Source organism: Lonchura striata, chromosome 2, assembly GCF_050655825.1.
Source record: "Lonchura striata isolate lonStrDom1 chromosome 2, ASM5065582v1, whole genome shotgun sequence".
In the NCBI taxonomy this organism is placed as follows: Eukaryota; Metazoa; Chordata; class Aves; order Passeriformes; family Estrildidae; genus Lonchura; species Lonchura striata.
In genome coordinates this window covers 145,725,701-145,741,546 of record NC_140704.1, presented here as the reverse complement: position 1 = coordinate 145,741,546, position 15,846 = coordinate 145,725,701, and the positions used below count along the sequence as shown (strand labels likewise).

At 37.9% G+C, this 15,846-nt stretch overlaps 1 protein-coding gene across 2 annotated transcripts in view; it reads right to left on the bottom strand.

Annotated features, from left to right (window-relative positions):
• The window catches only part of NSMCE2 (NSE2 SUMO ligase component of SMC5/6 complex), a 132,304-nt gene extending 116,467 nt beyond the window's left edge, over positions 1-15,837 (bottom strand). The window contains exons 1-3 of one of the 2 annotated variants that reach the window (XM_085572561.1): positions 15,729-15,837; positions 15,022-15,154; positions 12,055-12,202 (exon numbers count right to left, since the gene is read on the bottom strand). In XM_085572561.1, the coding sequence (XP_085428687.1) occupies positions 12,055-12,187 (133 nt within the window). In that variant the 5' untranslated portion in view covers positions 12,188-12,202; positions 15,022-15,154; positions 15,729-15,837. The remainder of the gene's footprint in view (positions 1-12,054; positions 12,203-15,021; positions 15,155-15,728) is intronic. The other variant, XM_021542346.4, reaches the window with a different exon arrangement.
• Between the last annotated feature and the right edge of the window lie 9 nt (positions 15,838-15,846).

The window sequence follows — 15,846 nt, the reverse complement described above, 5'->3', positions numbered from 1 at the left end:
ACAAGGAGCTGCTACTTTCTTATCATGTGGCAAATGCATATCTCTGTGCAAAAAAAAAAAAAAAAAAAGCAATGCAAGTCTGTATTGCCTACATCTCTCATACACACGCAAATATTTATGATTTTGAGAGGAAACAGGAATTGTTTGATGGCTTACAGTATACCACAGATGATGGCGTATCAGCATGTTTTTTATATAATGCTGTTATCTTTGTCCATAGTAGGAAAGAAGGAGCTTTGAGGGGCCTCATGGCTTCTCAAAGAGTAGTTTTAAAAAAAAACAGGAATATAAATTGAAACTGAATGTGGAAATATTCTGTAAGTTAAGAAGTAGAAGGCTGCCTCTGTTTTAACTTACACAGAACTGGTAAACTATGACATAGCTATTAGTCATTGTGTTATTAAGATAAATTAAATTCAGAACTATAGGACTATGCTTGAGATTTGTGTGGCTAATATGCACTATTTGGGAGAATTTCATCTCTTTTATACTGATATGTTTTTGAATTTTGTTCCATTTAAAATCTGTTTTTGTATAAAAGTGATCGTGTACAAGATTGTACATGAAACTATATTCAGTGGTGAAGCCTTGATTACCTTGAGATATCAGACCAGACTACACACCTCTAACAAAGCATGGATAAAATCTAAAAATACCAAGAAAATATGGAATTTGAATGAGTTATGGCATACCTAATTCTCTCAAAAACAGCTGTGAATTAGATCCACACCCACGAGTAATAAACTTCAAAAAATGAAGTCTTGTGAAAATGTCACATTAATCTACCGATGCAGTAAATGTCTACTCACCCACTACTTACTAAGATGATTAGTAAGGAAATCACAAGTTAAGCTTTATTCATCTGAAGAAAAATAGGAAAGAGGTTGCAAGGTTGATTTAACTCAGAAGATATTATTGTCACTTGACATTTACATGCAATGTATAATTCCATTCCCACTTACAGTCTGGGGAAAGCCTGTTAAAATTACTTCCTTAATGTGTGAACACTTCTTTGAATTGTGTTCTCTTCATCTGCCATCTTCTCCTTAAGCCAACTGCCTCCTTTTGTTAAGTCTTTTTTAATAGGAAAGTTCATTACATGTAATTTAAGGAGCAGTTTGAGATTGTCACCTTCAATTGAGTGCTGAAGATGCATATTTCAGAGCACTCTATAGTATCTGTTGATAATGTCAAAAAGGCAAAAGGGTCACACAAACATATGCTGAACAGCTCTAGCATGGGACTAATTGGAATTACCACATCTGTCTTCTCATTTTCACCCACATGGAACAGTCCTCCTTCCATTTATATGCCAGACTACTCTTTGCCTTTGTAAAAGCTAATACCTTTGGGGCAACTACAGAAGTTGCTTACATGGAAACACTGTGAGGAAGGCATTCAAATAACTTTTGTCATCTAGAGACTGATCAGCATACTGTCCTGCTTAAACCTGTTGATGTGGCTTTCTTATTTCTTACTTTTCCTTGTCCATCATTACACATTTCTTTGCCCCTTAATCCTCTTGCCTTCTATTCCTTCTTATCCAGTTCCCCTATTCCCACTTTTTTTTTCTGAGCACTTGCTAGCTAGCTTTTTGATTTTTTTCTCTATGTCCAAGTGCTCTCTCCCCAGTGATCACAATATTTGGAGGACACCTCTCACTCTCTCCCATCCTTTTATGTAACAGCAGCTCCAACACTCATAGCTGTTGGTTTTCTTTTATTGGCATAAAGGTCCATTAGCAAGAAAAAAAAAAAAAAAAAAAACTGAAACAATAAGAAAAAGGGCATACGTTGCCCAGTCATTAGAGTTGACTACACTGTTTGGGAACTCACCTAACATAAACACTGCCTGAGGGTGCCTGGGCAGTGTGAGTGCCAGCAGTTACTTGGTTACTACATGCCCCACACACGAGGTTGCGCTGTATGATGCTCATCAGTAATATCAGACCCTCTTCAATGCCTAGGAGAAGTACAGAAACTGTTCTGGTTTTTAGATTTTTTTTAAGAAGGGGCTGACTGTATGCTGACAATTTGGCAGATGCATCCCTATCTTTAATGGCATATAATGTATAATTCAGGCAAAGACTCTAAGCAAACAAGAATAAGACTAAATCCTGCTAACTACATTGTCCTTCATTAAGCTCTTTCAGTATTTCAAAGAAAGAACAACACAAATTACTCATGCCTGGAAAGTGGGTCTTACACCAGGACTGACTAAAGCAGGTCAGCTTGTGAAGTTGAAGATGCTTAAGGTGACTTGTTCATGATCTACCACTAACATCTTGAAGATTTCTGAACATATTGGGCTCTTTGATTATCGGATAGAAATGTAAGATCCAGTCCCTGAAAACTGCAACAAAAAAGAAAATACAAGGTTGAACTCTTTATTCAGAGATAGGATGGATTCTTCAGTTGAAATGCTGAACTGTGCATTTCACTGTAAATTTTCTTTCTGTAAGCAGTTCTAGTAGCACATTTTTTTGAATCAGTGTAAAATTTTCTATCTTCACATAGTATTATTCCACTAATGAACACCAGACTACTCTCCTGTAGACACAGTTGTGTCTCACTCAAAAACTTCATCTAAGTACAAATCTTCACTTAGTGCCCTGTGTGTATTTTAGTGGCTCAGACCATTTCATATCACCTGTAATTGTGGGATCACACCTACAGTTGTGACACTTCCTATTTGTCAATTCACCAAAAGGCAAGGATGGTATCTTTGCTGATCTGTTGTCTTCTGCTACCTTTTATTTCCCCTGTACACATATTTTTCTTGGCTATCTACCTATCTCCTACTTTTTCCAATCACCTACTACCATTACAGACCATTCAGATTTTTAGTCTCTTGTAATATAATTTCCCCAGGCACAGATGACATAAGCAAAACCAGAAGTGAATATCTACACAGGAGCTTGAGATATTCATACATCCTCGCAAAACATTCCTGACACCTTTTTTCGGTAGAAGGCAAACTCACGTTTTGTGAACTCCAGTGACTTCCTCAAGGCCAGAGTGTGATGCCAGTTTGAAAGCTCAGTTAGTCCCAGCCTTGAGGACTCAGAAAATTTAGACTCTAAGAGTACCTCAGTTATTTTATCTCATTCATGTTATGCTATTGTGTGTTCCTTGTTCTTCTTCAAAGAAAATGGTAAACAAAATGAGAAGGAAAACAAAATTATCTATGAAAATTATAATTAAAATATTTTAAAGTTCCTATTCAGACCACCAACCCCTGCCTATCCTTTAAAGGACAACATTTTTCATAGTGTCAGTAAAGAAAACAAAAGTCTTACATGCAATTCTAACTGAAAAAGCAAACACCCCCCTTTAAATTCCTGGAATTTAATCCGTACATATTCATTCTTCACTGGAGCATCAGTGTGCTATATAACATTGGTATAAATTTCATAAAAATAATTTCATGTCATAAAACCTGGATTTGAGTGAGAGGTTGTTTTTTTTTCAACTGAAAGTATTAAAAACCTCTAGTTATTAATTCTGTGCTAACTTACACCAAAAAGTTATATGAGTATCAAAAAAAACCAAGGTAAAAACTAGTAACAAGGTCTTGAATTTTTGAAGAGACGAACAAAGAGACAGGAAAAGAAAGAATTTTGAAAAGTGTCCTGTGTCTGTTTGTAGGGATCTGGATGAAGTTTCAGAATGATCTCATCTACATAAGTAAGGGCTTCTTTCATGTTTTGACCCAACACTAAGAACATGTCAGCACAATGCTCACTTTTTACCCAGAAAAATTTTTTTCCCAGTGGAAAGAATCAAGCAAAGAATACAATTGCTTTATATTCCTAATCTTTCTGAATACTGCCAACCCCAAGTTTTTTTCTACTTCCGTGGGTTCCTCCTCCTTCCCTATTTTTATGCACATAATTAGACCACTGAAAGCTAAATTCCAATCTACTTAAATTGATAAAAATTAAAGTCTTCAGAGTGGGTTCTTCAAAGCCCACACTACTTTCTATATATACTGTATGTCTCTACATTTAAGCATGAGTTAGTAGTATTATTTTCTTATCATCATATTTCTGCCACATTTCTGTAGCAGAAATATGATGATAAGAAAATGACTGATTTATATACTACAGAGAGTATTTTCATACAGTAAATTACACAGATAAAATATTCCTCTTTGGCTTTTGTTCAAAAAGGCTGATTTATCTTTGTGCTAAAGAGCCCACACAGGACCTCTGCAGTACTTCATAGTATTTCTAAGCTGCAACAGACCATCAGCATCATTCTGCTCTGATCTCATGCATAGCAGAGGCCAATGAACCTCACCCAGCAATTTCAAGCATATAACTCACAGCTGTAAGCTCACTCATTCTCTCAAGGTTAACATCACTAGTGCACAGAGGGTCTCCAAAAAGGTCTGTACAGCATTTAAATCCCACTTACGATCTATTTTGAAGACTACTGAGATTTTATGAGGTCTAGGACAGAGAAATTTATAGTAACTACGGGTACATGAGGTAACCCACCAGGTGACTGCAAATCTTTCTGACTCACAATGACCTCTGGGGGAGAAAACTACCCACTGCCTTAGAAAAATACATAGGAAAATAGAATCAATATTCACACATACATATGCATGTATTTGACACCAGGCACTATGTAAATACCACCTACCAAAATCTGTGAAATAAAACTGTGCAGTTTTCATCTAAGCACTTGTAAGAGTTCTGATAAAACCCAGGACTGTCCAGCTCTGACCTTCTGCTCAGGTGCACACTGTCAGTACATTTCCATGAGAACACACTAAGGAAAATTATTCTGTCCAGATATTCAGCTAAGCTTTAAAGCAAGCCTGGATTTCACTCTGAATGATACTCTCTAGATCAACCACAACATAGCTGCTTCATGCAAGAATAAATGTATAAAATGCAATGATCTGTATTGATCTGATAATACAAACTCTCTTTTTATTCATCTGAATCCTCCATTTATATTTTATTGTCACAAAATGCAAAAGTATGCACCAACACTTCTAAATCCATTCTAGGAGAGAATTCCAGAGTGCCACAGCAGGTTAAGCAAAAAACAAAGCCTCTGCTGCCACCTAAAGGATTTCTCTGTCCTTCGAACTGCTGAAGTTGAGGAACAAAAATACTTGGATGCACCCAGCTTAATGAGCACCCAAACTGAAAAAGAGCTATCAGAACAAAAGCATGCTGCTTAAGACAATAATACAGCTGCTTAATATATCTTATTACAGCTTAATATAGCTGCTTTCCCCTCACTGCACTGCTCTTCTTGCAGTCAAAATTACAGTAGGAAATAGTAACAACACTACATATTTGCTTCTTCCCACTTTGTAAGATTACAGACTACAGTCAGAGTGAGTTTGGATAAATATAAAAGAACAAAAAATGTTCATTACAAGTCATATTTTTCCAGATTTTGAAACAAGGCACATTTCCAAATTCTCCTTTTTTGGACTGCTGCTTTGAAGAATACCTTCCAGAACCAACCAGTATGTTCCAGCAATGGGCTTATCAGTGATGGATGTAAGCATTGCAAGTAAAGAGAGGTAGGAAAAAAAATTAATCCAACTCTCTCTTCTCAAAATTTTTATATTGATTGCAGAGCATAATGCAAAAAATGTAACTTTTTTGTTTCCAGAAAAGCATTTCACAGGAACTCAACAAGTCTTTCTTGTTTCAAAGAATAACATTACTTGAAGAAGAAATACTCCAAGTGTAACACCATGTACTTCAAAAAAACATATCTTTCTCACTGTTAGTTGAAAGGTTAAATATCTGTACAACAATACAAGGAGCATAGCACAATAAAAGCATAAGTTAAGATTAAAAGCACATCTTCCCTAAAATGATTAATCTTAAGCAAGGGATTTGAAGGAAAGCAAAATTAGTATTTTTGGGAAAGGAATATGGAACATTTTATTTCCCATACCACAAAATATAAGCTTACTTTGGACAACAGGAAAAGAACTTCCCCAAGAAAGATGTAATTTTGGTGTCTACACTGAGTTTGTGCACGTCGCCAATCAACATCACAGACACTGGTGTAGCAACAAAGCAGATCAATGAAAAACAGCTTCTGGCAGGGAGAAAACTGGGGTTAAAATAAAACTTCCTCTGTGAACAGCATGGAATCATGAGGGAATTCTTGCAGCTTCACAGGAAGCATGTAGTAGAGTCTAACACAGAAGGATGAACTTCATGCATCATTGGCCTCTCTTCATTTTCTACCTCCTCTACTAGAAAACATTTCTGTATAGCAAGTGTCAGTGAAAAGCCATTTATCTCCAGAATCAGCTTTGACATTCTACACCTATATTCTCCAACAAGAAAACGGAAAATCTACATTTAGGTTCTCCAATAAGAAAGAACCTGTATTCCAACAGTGCATATAAAACTGTTTGCTACTTTCTTCTCACGAGCACCTTCACAGATATATGGACCTAAGAGTGAAAACCAAGGTTTGATTTCTCATGAACAGCCCCTGCAACACAGAGTATAGCTTTAACCCATTACGAGGCCGCTGTGAGGTGGATGCTTGACCAAACCACCACTTGTATGTGACAGAAGGCAGGATGTGCAAGAAAAGATCTTGGCATGGCTTATCTTGCCTGGACAAGAAGAGGGCAGCACGGCAAAGTTTATCCCGCTTACTTCCTCTGTCAGAGGACCTTCAAGCTCACATATCTTACACAAGCTGTTATTCCAGCCTATTTGCTACAGCCTGTTCTCAGGACAAGTACCTTATATTTGGATTATTTTATGAAGCACAATGATTTCTAACACCATGGAAACTATTTTAGAAGCACAGGTGTCAGCAGGTTGATTTCTGGATCTCAAAACAATTATATTGTAGTCATTTCATGCACAAGAACTTGATCAATGTCAAGATTCGTGTTATGGTACGATATTGCAGGAATCCTGGATTTGAGTTTCCAAGGAAAAATAAGCTAGGAAAAAAAAGGAACAAGAAAACAAATTAACCAAATTATTTGATATTCAAGCACAGCTGCAGAGTCCATTTTCATACTGGAGTTTATACCATTCCAAGTAGAAGTTATAGGTCAATGACAGAGAAACTTACATGGAAAGGGCCCCTCTCTCAGGGATGAACAAACTTAGAATGTTCAAGTCTGACTGTTTTAGGCTGCTGCAACGTGTTTAGAAAGTTACTCCAAAAAATAGTGGCTATTCCATATAAACTCATCCAACTGTCTATCAAAAGGCTGGCAATAATTTCATAAAACAAGGCTAACTGCCACGTCCGTATGCTCCACACTTCTATGTCAACAACCCTCAGCAACGTTTAAAGCTATTCTTCTTAAAACCATTTTAAGTGAGCAGTGATATAAGTCAAAGTAATGTGGGTAATGTCACAGGGTTAGAACATCCTGCATTATCAACTACTGTTTAATTAGTACTGAACACACATGATGACACTGGATCTCAATCAACTGGAGATTAGAAAGCATTTGGAAAAGGAGGACATGGCACATATGAGATGCAGTGCTGCACACATGAAGAAAAGTGCAGAGGCAGCCCTGGGACAGGGAAAGACAGATGGAGTAAGCAGACAGAATTGAGGTAAACTCTGCTGGCAGAAGAAGCAGGTTATGTAATGTAACCAGACAAGAAAGAAACCCAGAGCTTCAAGTCTAACTTAATCTGGGGAACATGCCAAAGAATTGTATCACCAACATTTTAAAGACTCCTGGGCCTGTTCTGTACACAGTGGTGAGCAGAAAAACCCTTCAAAGAATGGTAAGAAAACAGGAGGAATTCTCAAGCAGATCCTGATACTGCTACAGGAAGATCCCTGCTATGTAATACAGATGGCAAACAGCCATGGGCAGCAGCTGACCATAACATTCAGCAAGTTTTGAAGAAATGGTAGCTCTTTTTCTTTCCTCAAGTAAGATTAGAATTCACCTTCAGTAACTGCTTCCCAAAAACAGCTATTCCATATTTCATGGCCTCTACGCTGCACACTGGGAAAATGATGTGTGGTTGAAAGAATGTCCCAGACATCAAGGAAAGGTCTTGCTTTCTACAGAAAACACATTCAGCTAATTAGACAAAATCCTAAGTGTTCATTCTTTAAAATGCTTTTCAAAAGTTTAAAGCTAAGAAATGTTTATCTTGTCTGTAGTTAGTATACTCTCCAGACCTCCCAATTATTTCCCACTTGTACTGGACAATCCTCCCAGCTTAGACTCCAGCCCAAAGTAACACCCCATCTAAAAAGCAGCTGTTGGACTGGAAGCTTGGCGATGACCAGGAGTTAGATTTCTTCAAATATCCACAGCTCTCCACACTTTACAATCCCATATTCTTGAAAAAGTTCTGCTGAAGAATCACCTGAAATTCCCATCCTCAGCAAGCTGACCAAATTTACATCCAAAAATTTTGAGTAAAGCTGGGAATGGATGTCTGTCATGGATATGACAGGTTTGTACTGGGCCAGCATATTCTTACCATAATCAGCACCTCAGTCAACATGGAATTGTAGGTTTCACTAATTCCAAAAACAGAGAATAAAACTTATTGTTCAAGTATTTGACATGGATGTCCATCAGTGCTTTCTAAGGCTACAGAACTACTCCAAGTAGCTAAGTAAAAACAGTTCAGCAACCAAAAGAAGTAAATTAGCAGTGCAAACAGGTGTTCCCCTGTGTGCATAGGTGTCAACACATGGTTCAAAGTTCAATACTCAGAGCATTACTATTCAGAGATGTTGCCAAACAAGTGACAAATGACTTAATGAATTCTCTTTCTGCAATCACACTACCAAAGCTCAAAACCAGAATGAGATAAGATTTAGGAAGATGCAAATTATAGTAGAACTGAGAGGATTTTACTTGCATTATAAGTGATTTTGAACAGTGTCATCTTCAAAATCTCAAATTCATTAGGTCTCCAATCCAGCAAAGGATATATGCTTTAGGATATAAGTGCTTTAGCATTAAAATATTCAGACCCTAAGGCTGGTGGACCACTCACAAATATCAGTGTGTCCTCTCCTTCAGTATTTTACTAGCCTGGGCCACACAATGTCCAAGAATATTTTGAGCACAGGCAGGACATACTGAAATTGAGCGTGCACAGTCTGTTTTTTTGCTTACATCATTTATTTATACAGTAACTTGTCAAAATGCTTCTATACAAAAACAGTGTTCTTTAAAGAAAAGAAAAATGCAACCATTAGACAATGTCAGTATCTAAAAGATAATCAGCAGAAAGACTAAGAAGGACAAAAGTTTATCTTTCTATTTCACTCATTAAATAAAATGAGCCTTCAAATTGGCTGTTTCACATTCAGTTTGCTGAAATGAATTTTCACCTTTAGATCCTTAAATCCTTCCAGGAACTTTTAAAATTCTGTCTCTTTGCCAGCACATGTTCATAACACCAATGTTAAATGCTAGAAGTCATCAGGGTCTCAATTGACAGGGAGATCTTAATCAAGAATTCAACTTCATGGACATCAACAAAACCCCTTAAAAGATAAAAGGTTTCCATTATCAGATACATTAAAATGATTCTGCACTCATTTAGCTATTATTAATAATAGCCTTATCAATAATAGTCTTATTTTTCTAGAGATTGTACAAGTTCATAAATGAGCAATGCCTGACCCAAATATTGAACACAAGTAATTTATTTTCATAAATCTATGCAGGAATAGAACAAAATAAGCATTTAATAAATACATTTTACAGTAAATGTTTTCAGGATTTTGTATATGGAGACTAGGAATTAAGAGAGGAACAACCACTCATTGAACTAACTTTTCTGTCTTTTCAGTTACCTTAAAAAGCAAATGTAATTTTTTCTCATGTACTATGTTGTGTACTTCACTACTGTTCACAAAAAACAGCACTGTCCATTACAAAAGACTAAAGAAACAAAATACATACACAGAAAAAGTACTTGTAAACTAAAACAAACAGTTGCAACAGAATTCCTTACTTCTACAAAGCCTAGCAATGAAACATGTCAGAAGCAGGACAGTCAAATTTTGCAAAGCAAATTACAAATGAGACAGGAAGAACACATAAATATATTATCTAACTCTATGTCTCAAAATTAAATTAGTATTTTGCCTCAGAACATGAAGGCAAAGTAGGATAGATGAGCAACAGCTTTAGAAATAGAAATTGCCACATACGAGCTGGAGGTAAGAGCTGAACAGTCAAGTCCAAAAGATCAGATGATGCTAACTCTAAAACACCAAGGGTTTACCAAAGCATGTCATGCCACAGAAACCCAGTATCTTTCCTGGTCACATTCTTTAAGGGGAACAAGAACTTGAAGTCAAAGCAGAGTAGTCAGCAGAATGAAAACCAAACCTTACAGAAGTGATGACTTTCACTATTTGTTCATTCCACATAAATACATCTGCAAGGAAAGGTGTAGGAGTGAAGACAACTGTTGTAGGTAAAAATGTAATTTGGGAACACCAGACCAAAATCCTACAAAATCTGGAATACCTACAAATCCTACAAATCTGGAATACCTTCTCTGTAGTGCAATGGGATGTACTATGATAATAGATCATGCTTGATAATTCTCTAACCATGATTCAACAGGAAAGTTGCCTCTACTAGAATATAATGTGTTATGGTCTAGGAAGGAGCTGTTTTCCAATCACATGATATAATATAACTGTAACCCAGTATTTCATCTCCTCCTGTCCAGACAGAATGCAAAAACCAGTCCTTTTGGTTACTGAGTTAAATGAACAAAATAATTTCAAGATTTTAATTAAAGATTAATGTGTCAGAAGCAGGTAAATGAGGAAGAGACATTTCTGAGGAGTACAAGGCTCAGACTTGCAGCTGCAGACCTGCACAGTTGAACTTATTGTTGCCTTACACCCTTCCCAGTAGGAATGCAACAGGGGCATCTACCGAAAAGTGAAATCAGTAAAAAACTTTTAATTTTTGTATAAATAATTAACTTCTGCAGTCTTGGGGATGAAAGAATTCAATACATTCAATGTATTTCTATTCATTGTTTATGACAAAGTAGGAGAGATGGTGACTGCTAAAGCAGAGGGGAAATGGAACGGGTTACACGAGTTTTATGTCAAAGGGAATCCCCAGGTGACTGTTCAGACAAGCTTTCCATTTCCTCTTCCTGCTAGAAATGGCAGCAGTATGGATAAAAAGGTGAAAGAAGAGAGAATTATCACACTAGACAATGAGAGAATTATCACACTAGACAATGAGAAAAACATTAATCTTGATTGTATGTAATCTTTGGCATAGTTGAGTCCAAGATTTATTAATGAAAAGCAGAGCTTTTCTTTCAGAAGATTCTTGCTCTTCACTCTCCACTCTTTATTAAAACTATCAGGGGTTTGGAGCTTTAAAGTTTTTATTTTTCCCTAGTGAAAACATTAACACAGATCTAAGATAAGGAAATGGGTCAGCTAATGTTTCTCTTTGAAAAGTAGCTTTGCAGTGCTCCTTTTATTGAAAGTGAAATAGTAATGACAAGACTGCTGACAGTAATCAGAGATTTAAAGTACCCCACTTTGGAAATGTCCAAATTGAAGCAACCTAAAAAAGGCCTAATTTTCAGGAGAGACAGCATTTTAAAAAACTGCATCTCCTAACAGGTGTCTCAAGCTTTGTATTCAACATCTTTAGCATTATTTTAATATATTTTGCCCTGAATGTCAAATAAAACACACACAAAGAAGTAGTATGATACTGAAAACTCATTTTATTCAGCAACTTGAGGGGTGTTCTCCATCTCATTCAGTAATTTTAAAGTTTCTACAAAGCTGTAAGGTAACAATCACTGGAACACAATTAGTCTTGGCTGTCACAAAAGCAAGGACAACATTTGCCGGGTATTTACATTTTCACTGAATTTATCTTTTAAATGAAATCTTTCATTTAAGTGAAATGATTGTAATGAAAACATCCTGCCCAAGCCAGAAGAGCTATAATAAAGATTGATATTAACAGTAATTAAGTCAAAATACATAGGGCTGGGACTAATCTGTCAGATTCAGGATGCAATACAAGAGAGAATATACTTACTGAAACTTTCCACAAGGTCAAGGGCAACCTGAGTAGTCACATCCATTCCAGACTTGATGAAGGTCTGGCAGTTTTTCAAAGAAGAAAGAGCAGAATCTATTGCATTGAACGAGACTCTTGGACCATCTGACATCTTGAAATTGTTACTCTATAAATAACAGGAAGAACAAATTAAAAGCAGTCTGCACACAAAGAATTTGGGAGAGAAAACGTAAGTTCTAATAGATAGCTAAAACATAAAGCACTGTCGACAGAATCACTGAAGCATTAGGGAGCAGGGATGAAAACTTAGCTCCCAAGATGTTGATAATTTCAGTGAAATTCATTGCAGGTTTTCAATTCACCTCCTATTCAGTATTAAGCAAAACTACACCACTACAAGCAACTCAGAGTTTTCCTCTGCTCATTTCTATTGCTAAACCACAGTGAAGTTCAAAGTCCACAATTATGTCTGCTTGAAAACTACTGCTCTATTTCAGATCCAAAAGAAGATCCAAAAAAGCCCATATGCCCAAAAACTTGTCTGGGTTATCTAGCCATATAATCAATTAGGCTAGGAAGAAATACAATTTCTCACATTCAATTTAGTTTCATCAGCAGTTGACCTTTGGAAAAAATAATCTAACAAATTGTCACTCTACTAAGAACGTACTTAAGAGTAAAACATCTAGCATAATTTTCAAATAAAAGCCCACCTTAAAAATGCTGCCTACTTCTGCCAAAGATGCTACAAACTTTTGGTACCCATCTTCCATTACCACAAAATAAAGCCACACAGGTACCATTGTTTATCTTCTTTACCACCCTCTGGATCTGCAATACACACCCAGAGCCTACACCCTTGTGGGGATTAGCTGCTCTGTCATTATTAGAACCTTCAAGTCTTTTTGCCTATGCTGTGCCTATCCACACTGCTCACATCCATTGGTTTCTTCTCAAAAATCCTCATTTTCTTCTCTTCCTTCTTCATCCTTTGCCATAACCCGCTCAGACATGTAGCTACCATGAGTAACATGAACCTGGTATGCAGAATTTTATACTTCAAGTTGCAGACTAGAAAAATTTTGCATCAGCTTTAGATACACCAAAAAAAAAAAAAAAGAAATAAAAAAAAGAAAAATAGATACAGCAAAGCAGAACTCTTAGATAGACAGAAGTATTGCATTTTTCCATGTAAAGAATAACTAGTATGTTCAAGGACTATATTGAGATGCCATTGGGGGAGATAGAGAGTAGAATCCACAAACAAATTTGGGGTATACCAGAGGGGGAAGAGTTGTTCTATCAATAACAGCCTTTAATAGGCTATAATCCAACAGCAATCTGGAAAACATGTTAACAGAAAGTATAGTGCTTTTCCCAAGCTTTGTATACCTAAGCTGTATCTCTCTCCACTGCTTTCCCTGAGACTCCAGAACTACACCTTGTGCTCACCCTAACCTGAACATTGCCATATTCCTCACAATACAGACTGAGACCTGCTGTCTCTTAATGTTTATTTCCAATCATTTTCCTTTTTTACATTTATAAAATGTGCTTGGCCAGTCAATACTATCTTTTAGTACACCATCTTTAGGTCATGTGCTTCCAGCAACATTTTAACAACAGTTCAACCTCACAACAAATTTAACTTCTTAATTACATGGAAATTTTTATTCCTCTCTATCCCCTTCTAAAGGTGCATCTTTCCACCGATGCAGCAGGCTTCAACAGCTCTTGTTATGTCAGCTCATGCTCTTCCTGACAGAAGACTGTGACTGATATCATTAGAGGTCTTTAGAGGCTGTCAAACTGACAACAGAAGACAAGGAAAAGGTTCCTTATAGAACTCCCTGAAAGTAAAGAAAAAGGATGCTCTTGAAGATTTAATAACAAATTCCTTCAGCTAGTATATTATTTAACTTTTTTTTAAGGTACTTGTTTGCCATCTTAGCAAGACTGTTTGTATAGAACCTCTGTGATCCAAACGTACACTATGGAATAGTCACATAAAATCATGTTAGCAGCTTTATCTTTCTGAGCCCATTTTGTGTATCAAAGTTAACAAAGAGAGCCTAATTCCCTTCTTGAACTTGGCAAATCTCACTGAGAAAACCTGCTGTTCTTTTGGAAATTTCACAGATATGCACTGTGAAAGCAGGAATCTGAAAAAAAGATACAAACAACAGTGAAAAGTTAAAAAGGCTCTTTGTTCTCATGAGCAAATTACACAGGAGCAGAAGTTATGGTTATGACATTAAATCATATCATTGCATGGTAGGTTAATCTCAATCTGTCTTTTGGAAAGTAACTTCTTTTAGATTAATTTTCCTTTTTTTTTTTTTTTTTTTTTTTTTTTTTAATAAAAGGCTATTTTTCTTAGAAACTTGTTACAATCCTATAATGCCCCAGCCTACTTGATGGGTTCAGAGGAAGGCATTGGGATATACCCTGGGCAGTGCATGGGAAAAACAACCAAATTACCAGGAGACTCAATAACAACTTTTATTTCCAAACTTTGGAACGTTCAAGTAGAATAGGGTACTTGGCAAATTTTAAAACATCCAGACAAAAATCAAGTACTTCCCAAACTTTAGCTCAGCGAACTTTTAACTTCTCCAGACACAAGAAGAAACTGGAAGTTTCCAGTCTGACTTACATATTTTGAGAAGAGTATGCCAGAAAACCAGAGAAAGAAAGAAAAAAAAAAATGGGGAGAGAAAAGTAAATGGCCATCACCCCAGGATCCAGCATTGTCTCAGCAACTTCTAAACCCCTGGCAGCAGAGCATGTTTGGCACACGTGTTGCTTTGCTTATATCTTCTGTGCTCTGCCACTTCAGGGCTTACAGATCCTGTACCCCCACCACTTCCCAGCTGGCTCTTTTGAGCCGGTCAACTGTTCCTCAAGTCTCCTACAGATCCCAAGGCAAAGATTTCACTCTTGAACTAAGTGAATTCCTCAGCTCAGTGGAGCTGTCCATTCTACCTTTCAAGGGAGGGGCACATTCCTCTCTGTAACTGGTTTCACTGCAGTGTTTCTACCGCACTCTTTTCGGCAGGAAGGTCTTCAGTGGGCGCATCAAAGCACTTATCATGTGCAACCTCCAGCCCCTTCACTTCTGGAAAACACAACCAGCAAACTCCGTGATGAATGGGAGACTATCGAGGACACTTTTTTTTTCTTTCAGGAAGTGATGAAATGGTCCAGACAGGATAAAGAACAAGATAACCCTACAGTTTCTATTCCGTTCGCTATTTTAAATATTTGAGGAAATTACCTAAACTTTCTATTCTTCAATGTCTCAATTTCTATTATTATATAGTATTCTATAGAATTCTTCAACGAGTATGAACCAGAGGTAAGAAAAAAGTATTATTTGCTTCTGTAACAGCAGCTCCACAGGTGCCAAGTGCTCTCCGAGCAGCAGGATCAGTGTCCAGCCCGGGCACACTCGGTGATGAGCGCCCACAGGGAGACGGCCGGGCGGGGAGCAAGCTCGCCGAGCAGGGCTCCGGCTCCCAGGGCCTCTGGCCGCCTCCCCGGCCAGGGCCGGCCGCCGGCCAGGGCAGGCCGGGCAGTCCCACACGGACACACGGCCCCGCACCCGCCCGCCGCCGCCCCGGAGCGCTGCCCGAGCCCGCGGAGGGGACGGGGCCGGCGGGGCAGCCCCCCTCGGCGGCGGCGCTGCTCACCTCGTCCCGCAGCCCGGCAGCGCAGCGGTCCCGGCGCGGCCCCGCGCCGCCTCCCGCAGCAACCGCAGGCGGGCAGCGCCGGCACCGGGGCGGGCGGAACCGCCTCATCAGCCGGCGC